General features: G+C 39.4%; 2 protein-coding genes across 4 annotated transcripts in view; both read right to left on the reverse strand.

Annotated features, from left to right (window-relative positions):
• LOC106531235 (glycerol kinase) overlaps positions 1 to 1,971 on the reverse strand; it is a 14,132-nt gene extending 12,161 nt beyond the window's left edge. For all 3 annotated transcript variants that reach the window (XM_014027031.1, XM_014027029.1, XM_014027030.1), the window contains exons 1-2: positions 1,764 to 1,971; positions 715 to 788 (exon numbers count right to left, since the gene is read on the reverse strand). In XM_014027031.1, coding sequence (XP_013882485.1) covers positions 715 to 788; positions 1,764 to 1,817 — 128 coding nt within the window. In that variant the 5' untranslated portion in view covers positions 1,818 to 1,971. The remainder of the gene's footprint in view (positions 1 to 714; positions 789 to 1,763) is intronic.
• A 1,536-nt stretch (positions 1,972 to 3,507) lies between these two features.
• LOC106531236 (high affinity cGMP-specific 3',5'-cyclic phosphodiesterase 9A) lies at positions 3,508 to 8,214 on the reverse strand (the record flags this gene model as incomplete). The annotated part of the gene is given in 13 exon segments (XM_014027032.1): positions 3,508 to 3,863; positions 3,943 to 4,089; positions 4,189 to 4,293; positions 5,374 to 5,476; positions 5,555 to 5,622; positions 5,684 to 5,776; positions 5,854 to 5,976; positions 6,053 to 6,230; positions 6,914 to 6,973; positions 7,042 to 7,184; positions 7,742 to 7,844; positions 7,921 to 7,972; positions 8,053 to 8,214. Coding segments are annotated over 13 exon segments (1,421 nt in total), but the record flags the coding sequence as incomplete, so codon positions are not given.
• Positions 8,215 to 8,917: the final 703 nt, after the last annotated feature.

An 8,917-nucleotide genomic window follows, 5' to 3' on the forward strand; every position in this document is an offset into this window, starting at 1 on the left:
ACAAGTAAACTGTAAACTAAAAGTGTAAACTGTAAACTAAACAAAGTAAATTGTAAACAGAAAACAAGTAAACTGTAAACTAAAAGTAAACTGTAAACTAAACAAAGTAAAGTGTAAACAGAAAACAAGTAAACTGTAAACTAAAAGTAAACTGTAAACTAAACAAAGTAAAGTGTAAACAGAAAACAAGTAAACTGTAAACTAAAAGTAAACTGTAAACTAAACAAAGTAAAGTGTAAACAAAGTAAATTGCAAACAGAAAACACTAACTGTAAACAAAGTAAAGTGTAAACAAAGTAAAGTGTAAACAAAGTAAAGTGTAAATGATTTTGTTTCTGACTGAAATAAAAACCAACCTTTGACTCAGTAAAGTTCCAACATCAAAGCAGCTGATTTATAACTGTAAAAACTGCTGACTGCTGGAGTTTGACTTGATTTATTTTTCTCATGAAAACAAATAAACTGTTTGGTGATTTACAAGAAACTAAAATCTTAAATCAAAGTAAATTAAAACAAGAAAAATATTTTTTAAGAATAATAAAATAATGCAGGAAACTTTTAAAATGTGTTAAAACAGTAATCTGCAGTGATCTGAGGTTTGGTTTATTTAAAACAACAAAGAAAAGTTCTGTTTGAACCAGTTTCTCAGCTCTGATCCTGGATGAGTTCTGTGTGTAAATGTGGTCCAGGTGCCGACGGGACGTTTGGACTCACCCTTCCTTCGGGAACCTCTGGCTGATCTCCACCTGATGGTGACCGATCACTTCGGCTGTTTTTGTGTTGAAAACCTGCAGAAAACAGGTTTAACAATCAGTAACATTACTTCAACACAACAGTGTGACACACAGACAGCTGAAGGAGAGGAGCCTGAACAGATTATAATCTGGGAGTCAGCTGCTTTTAATGAACTAAGAGGATGAAGTTACAGACCAACAATTCATCAGATTATTCATCAGATTATTCATCAGATTATTCATCAGATTATTCATCAGATTATTCATCAGGTTACTCAGCAGTCCATGAACACAAACACGTCTGTGTTTGTGAACACTGATGAACACAACTCTTAAATCAGCTGTTTGAAACAGTTTTCTGTTTGGAAATCCTGTAAAACCCAGATTTCAAAATAAAAGTCTCATGATGTCACACTGAGCATGATGGGAAATCACGTTCAGATTTCTTCATGTTTCTTCTTCAGTTAATGTCTGAAAATCAAATAAAGCAGCAGATTAATGATCAGGACTAAAACCTGAAGCAGCCACGGAGGTAAAACCGTCCGGAGCCGACTGAAGGTCAAAGGTCGTTAGGAAAGCTTGATAATTATTGACCACAACCTTTAAAATTGTTTCTACATCAGCAGAATCTCTTTTTTTATACTTTGTTTTCAAACAAACAGTTATGAAAAGTTTTCCAAACTCGTCTTCAAGGACAGGTTGTTGTTTAAAACAGGTTCATAAAGTTTTTATATCATTCATTGGTTCCTTTATTACAGAACAATAACTTCACTATAACTCCTTCACAATAAAAGCTTCAGTGTCTTACTGGACTGGTCTGGAGAACCCAACCAGAACCACTTTGGAGGATTTGAGGAGTCTGGATTAAGACTTATGCACAGTTCCGTGTCTGTCTAAATGTGTAAAATGATGATAAATATTGTAAAAATGCAGCTCAGACTGTTAAAGTTCAACAAATCCTGTTTGTCTGTGAAATGTTTCTCTTTGTTTTTAACAGCTGATAAAAGATGAATGGATGACGTCACTCACCAGGAACCTCGTAGAGCTCGTGCCCTGATCGATGGCTGCGACCAGCGGGTCCATCTTTGACCGGTTCGGATGGGCTCGAGCCTCGGGTTCAAACCGAGCAGAGCTCCGGCAGGAGGGGGGCGGGACCTTCCCCGCTGATGACGCAACCGCATCGGTCCTAACGATTGGCTGCTCGGYAACAGGCGTCTTCACAGACCGTCCAATCAGGTTTGAGGAGCTGAAACACGCCCCGCCCCTCTCAGAGGGACTGATCACCTGATCTGTTCCTCAGTGAAACAGATTTGTCTAAATTTATARATAATTTTAGTGTTTTTACAGGAGAAACGTTTAGTCAACTTGTTATTTTTTACAAAAAGATCAATTTAAAGAAGAACTATATTTTAATCTTTGATTTGTGTTTTTTTTAAACTCCATTAATTAGGTATCTTAGATATGGAAGTCCATTTGTGCCGCTTTAATTCAAAGCTGAATTATAAGTTGTGTTTATGAGTTTCTTACAATCATGAGTTATAATTAGGAGATAACAAAAAAACTTTATGGGTCATGAATCTGATTTATTTATTTATTTATTTATTTATTTATTTATTTATTTATTTATTTATTTTAAATTGGGGAAAATAACTTCCAAATGTGATTTAATGCCAAAAAAAAAAAAGAAGAAAGAAAATAAGTTCAGATATTTGAAAAGCAAAGGTCTTCTTTTTCAAGTTTTCCTTTAAAAAACGTGACAAACAGCATTTTTTAACAGTTTTACACTGAATTTCTTTAAATCCGTTGTCATAAATCAAGTTTGAAGTTAAAGTTTTTCTGTTTGGTTGTCGGTAAATATTAAAATTTAACATTTTTCTGACATCACTCTGTCTTTCTTTTTGTATGTTTTATGGCCGTAAAAACAAAAGTTTATTCACGAAAACAAGAAACTTTTAATATCAAGTTTGTTGATATAAAAACATTGAAACAAAATTTTACTGTTCATCCGTTTTGCTTCTTAATGTAGCGAGAATTTAGGAGAGAAACAGAAAGGGTGATTAACTATTTCTATCCTAAACTACACTTTACACTTTAATTAATCAACGCTACATGACTTTAGGCTAAAATTACATCAAACGGTTCAGTTTCTTCTACAGTTATTAGTGAAAAGGAGTGTTTTTAGTCTTGACTGGTTTCTGAGCTTCAGTTTGGGTTGGCCTCTGTCTGGTTTTGTCTCCGGTGCTGCAGCTGTTTCAGAGTCAGAGAGTTCACMCTGCTCCTCTTTCACTCCACGGTTTTTTCTTCTGATCATAACAAACTAAAATTAGATCCTAAAGTTTGAGCTGCAGAACGTCCGATCACTGAAATGGGTTTGAAGCCAACACTGATTTCCTTTTTGGTAAGTAAAATTCTATTTAAAGTGGATAAAAGCTTCAATATTTGGTGTTAAAGGCAGAAAAACCTCCAGTTTTTCAGTGGACTCTCCTGAATCTTGGAGACATGGATCCTTCATGGCCAACCTTAGACCTCCACCTGCTGTCCAGCGGTGGTCCTGCACCTTTTATCAGGATCAAATACAGGTGTTTCAGCCACAAGGAGCAAATATCAGCTGTTTAAAAGTCCACTTCAGCCACTTCCTGTGTTCTGATTGGTTTCTCCATCTTTTTCAACCAGTGACACCAAATAAAAACCCCAAGAGCCAAAAGCATTTAAAGATAAAAATGTTTTATCACACCAAGATTCATTGTAAACATTTTATTTTATATTAGTCAACAATAAATTATATAATTAGAAATCATGAATAAAGAGGAAAAACTTGAAATTGCTGCTATTTCCAAGCTGACCACTAGAAGGCAGTTGGAGCTATATCCTAAATCTTTAAAGGTGAAAAAACAAAATGTCACAAAAATCCTAAAGCACAAGGTCCAAGTAGACGTAAATAACCATCAAAAGATATAAAATGTTGTAAATAAGATGATTAAATTTGTGTTTAGTTGTGTTTCCTGTCCTCACTCTGCTCCTCCTTGTTCTTGGACACGTTCTCAGTCAGTTCTGTTTCTCCTTCTCCAGAGCTTTCTCCATCTCAGTGTAGTAGTCCAGAGCTTTTCTCACGGGGTCGATGATGTGCTGCTGCAGAACGGAGGAAGAACAGCTAAATTTAAAACAAACTGCTGTTGATGGGGGGGTTCAGGGGGGTTGGGGTTCTTACCTCCAGGCAGGGGAAGAGGTTGGCCAACTCGATGAAGAGGGGCAGAAGGACGAACCTGATGAAGCCGATCTGAGACGACGGTTTAGTTACCTTGTCTCTGTCCATGAAGGGGGACACCGGGAGACCTTCAAGCTTCTCCACGTCACTCTGGGACAGAAACACTGGACTGAAAACTGAACTGTGACATCATTTCCTGCAGCTTCTGACTGAATCGTGTTCTGGTTTCAGAAGATCCTAGTTTGGTACCTGGTTGAAGAACTCCTGCAGCAGACAGTCCAGCCAGGGCTCGGCCACCTCCATGGGCCGCGCCTCGTTGGAGATGTCACTCACTTTGATCAGGATCATCATCAGCTGCAGAAACAATGTTCTCAGTTCAGGTGGCTAAAAGCTGCTAACAGGTTTTTTTAATGAATTCGCTTTTTCACCAACTTTGACAACTGTTAGCAGACCGATTAGCTACTTATGGTGCTGGTTAGCTGTTAGCATGCACACCACAAGGTATAGTCTATCTCTAGTTGTGTGGATCCACTTATTAACAGCATTACTAATTTAGCGGATTAGCCTTTTCAATAACTTTGAAAACCATTAGCAGTCCAATTAGCTTCTACTAAACTAAGTATTTACAACATTATGTCCTCTAACTAGCTCAGGTATAGTCTGTTTATACTAGTGCTAGTTAGCAGTTAGCGGAAGTTGAAGCATGTGCACGGTTCCGCTAATCAGCTAACAGCGTAAATAATTTTTATTTAGCAGATTAGCTTTTGCACATTTTTCACAACTTTGTAAACCATTAGCGGACCAGTTAGCTTTCAGTTAGTTAGGTTTAGCCATTTAAGTCTGCTAACAGCTAACAGGTTAACATCAACAGGTTTGTGTCAGTCCTACCAATCTTCAGCTCCATGGAGGCGAAGATGTGTGACACCGACTGAGTGACAGTTGTCTTAGCGGATAGCAATTAGCTGTTACCATTAGCTTCTGCTAGTTTTATTAAATGGTAAATGGACTGAACTTCTATAGTGCTTTATCAAGTCCGTCTGTACCGCAAGGCGCTTTACACTTACAGACATTCACCCATTCACAYACTGATGGCAGTAAGCTACATTGTAGCCACAGCTGCCCTGGGGTACACTAACAGAGTCGGGGCTACCATGCACCTGCGCCACCGGACCCTCTGACCACTATTAGTAGGCAAGGTGGGTGAAGTCTTGCCCAAGGACACAACAACTGAGACAGCTGGAATGGGGGATTGAACTGGCGCTTACGGGACGACTCCCCTAACCACATCGCCTCATATTACTGTGTTACAGTTTTGGATTAATTAGCAAAGCTATATTTTCAGTTACCGGATTATGAATTAGCTAAGCTAACTTTTTGGTTATATTCAACATATTATTTCTACAAGGTTTTCCTGTTCTGATGTATTAGTTTCACCAGATCTTTGTGTTCCTTGTTGCCGAAATCAAAAGCACTCAGGATGGACTTGAACTTGTTGAGAATCTTGTTGTGTCTCGTCATGTCTGTAGCCAGGATGCACCTGCAGAGACAAAAACAGTGTCCAAAGCTAAAAGCCGCCATCAGAATCTGGAAATAGTGATAATACAGCTGGTCTCACTTGATGATTCCCTCCCTGATCCGTTTGAACTGGTCCATGGTCAGATTTCTGAAGATGTTGCTCTCCTTCTACAGAAACAGAGATCAGATGATTCTGTTTTACAGCCAATAGATCCGTTTTCCTTCTTACCCGTTCCAGAATCTCAAAAGCCACGGCGCAGTGATGGTTTTCCAGAGGAGAGATGTCATTGTAGCGAAGAGCCAGTTCAGTTCGTGCATTTATCTGAAAAACAATTATCAGCACAACACAAACAATCAAAAAGACGTCCTCTGAAGTTGAAGGGTCTCAGGTCCGGTTACCTGGTAGGCGTTGTTGTACCCCATGTGGTCCAGGTCATGGCACACTGCAGAGGTCAGCATGATCAGCAGGTCGATGGCGTCCATTTTACTCCTCAAGTCGGTCAACCAGATCAGACCATACATCTGCTCAAAGAGGACATCAAAACATGATGAGAACCAGAGATGGACCACTGGTTCTGACCTGGATCTCAGTCCTCACCATCTGAGTCACACAGAAGCAGTGTTTGAAGTTGTGGAAAGGGATGTTGTTGTATCTGCGGTAGACCTCGAACAGAAACTGCTGCAGAACTTCAGGCTCAATGTGGAAGGTGGCAATGAAGTCCAAGTCCGTGTACATGACCTGCAGGAGAACCATGATCTCTGCGTCCTCCCACTGCCTGCAGAACCGAGATCCGAGATCCAAACAAAAACTAAACTTCTACAGGATTTAGAAGGTCTACAGGAGTCAGACGATCTACAAGAGTCTGAAGTCTGCAGGAGTCTTAAGGTCCACAGGAGTCAAACGGTCTACAGGAGTCAAACGGTCTACAGGAGTCAAACGGTCTACAGGAGTCAGAAGGTCTACAGGAGTCAGGAATCAGACGGTCTTTGTTCATTTTGGTCTTTTTATGAACTCTAGTAGAAGTCAAATGGTGTGATCATGTTAGACTTTTTTTAAATTGTCCATCTGATTACAACACAAAACACAAATAAAAATAACATTTTATCTTTTTTTTTTTTTGAGAATTTGACCTCCTGGATGTTTTTGATCCTTGATTTGACCTCCTGGATGTTGTGATTTTGTCCTGAACTCTGCTCCTCCCACTCAGGGTTTRCTCTAAAGATGCTGTGATGTTGGTGCAGCTTCAGTGAATGGATCCAGACCTCACTTCAAACGGGTTTGTTGTTGTTGATGAAGCTTTGATTCTGAGCCAGCCTCTGAAGACCCATTCATATTCAGATGAAGGTGTGGATCAGAACAAAAGGTCCAGTCCTCTTCAGAATCAGCCGTCATCAGCTGACTGGCTGCCTCTCTGAGGAAAAAGCTGCTGTGTTTGTTAACGCTCACACCAGAACTCACCAGTTATCAAAAGTCGGGGTCTTCAGGTACTGCCTCACTTCCTCCGAGACCTCCAGAGAGCTGAAGAGGAACAAATCAGAACCTTCATGAGCCAGATCTGTTCCCTGACTGCTTTCTGACRGACTCACCTCATCTGCAGGACCTTCTCCCGCACGTGTTCACACTCCTTCCTGGTTTTATGAAGAGTTCTTTTGTGGTAGAACGGTGAAGGTTTGTGGGTCCCCTCTGAAAGGTCCTTGAAGAACCCCAACCAGCTGAGATGTTCGACGCTCTGAAAGTGGGTTGGGTTTTATTCAAATCAACTGATTCATGAAGCTTTAATAAGCAACACAGAACAAACCATTCTGAATAAAACAACAAAGATCTCTTCAGTTGTATCAAAAACATCTTTAGCACTTAGTGGTCGAAGCTTTTAGCCTTTTTGCCATTCTAGCTTTTAGGTAGCCTATTGTTACTTTAGCCTTGAATTAGCCTTTTGCTATTTTTAGCATTTAGTTAACCTTTTGCAATGATTAGTGTCTTGATATTCTTTTGCAACTTTTAGCTTTGAGCTAGCTTTTATTTAGCTTTGAGCTAGCGTTACTTTCAGCATTTAGTTAGCCTTTTGCAATGTTTGATATTTAACTAGCCTTTTGCTGCTATTAGCTTTGATCTAGACTTTTGCTACTTTTAGATTTTAGTTGACGTTTACTACTTTTAGTGTTCAGGTTGTTTTATGTTTTAGCTCAGTATCAGTTTCTTCAGCTAGTTTCAGCAGCTCTCGGATCATTTCTTCTTCTTCTCCTGAGGTGTTTGTAGCATCCTGAAGCCTCAGCTGATGTGTTTTACCTCCAGTTTTTCTCGGAACGAGTCCACCTGTTTCTTCATCTCGTACACGACCTCAGGTGTCTCTGAGGCCTCCATCAGGATCTTCTTCTCCAGACTCTGCAGCCTGAAACACACCTTAGATTAGACCTTAAGGATCTTTGGGTCCTTCTGGGTCAGCAGCTGTTGGACTTTAAGGGGACCTTTTCTCCATGGAGGACAGATCAAATCCCAAGGCACCAGCGAGTTCTGCCCCTGAAATGACACGAAGACCGTCAGCAGGTTCTTAATGACCCGGGTCAGTCAGAGTCCCTGTGGGTCCAGCTGAAGGATACCTAAAGGCTCGGCGTTGCAGTCGGCAGCCACCACCTCCAGCTTGTAGCAGGAGCCGGGCTCGTTGGGCTCCAGACTTGGGCAGATGTTGATGATGTTCCCTTTGGGGTTGTAGAGTTTCAGAATGTCGTGGGGCCCGGCTTCAGCTGCAGACCGGAACAGATCTGAGAGAACCAAACTGATGGTTTTAGTTTTTACTCAGTTTTTACAGATGAAAACCTAACTGTTCTGATTTACAGCCAGACTTGTTTGGACCAACAGGTTTATCCTGAAGCTTCTGGTTCTGAAGACTGGACTAAAATATGGAACTAACCGCCCCACCGACTGACCGCATTATTATAATATTGTAATACTCAACAGTATGCACACTGTTAGTTATTACTATACTGTAATACTCAACACTGTTAGTTATTACTATATTGTAATACTCAACACTGTTAGTTATTACTATATTGTAATACTCAACATTTTTATTACTACTGTAATACTCAACACTGTTAGTTATTACTTTACTGTAATACTCAACACTGTTAGGTATTACTATACTGTAATACTCAACACTGTTAGTTATTACTTTACTGTAATACTCAACATTTTTATTACTATACTGTAATACTCAACACTGTTAGTTATTACTATACTGTAATACTCAACACTGTTAGGTATTACTTTACTGTAATACTCAACATTTTTATTACTATACTGTAATACTCAACACTGTTAGTTATTACTATATTGTAATAGCAACACTGTTAGTTATTACTATATTGTAATAGCAACACTGTTAGTTATTACTATATTGTAATAGCAACACTGTTAGTTATTACTATATTGTAATACTCAACACAATGTTAGATATTATTATAT

The sequence above is a fragment of the Austrofundulus limnaeus genome, unplaced genomic scaffold, assembly GCF_001266775.1.
Source record: "Austrofundulus limnaeus strain Quisiro unplaced genomic scaffold, Austrofundulus_limnaeus-1.0 Scaffold609, whole genome shotgun sequence".
Classification (NCBI taxonomy): domain Eukaryota; kingdom Metazoa; phylum Chordata; class Actinopteri; order Cyprinodontiformes; family Rivulidae; genus Austrofundulus; species Austrofundulus limnaeus.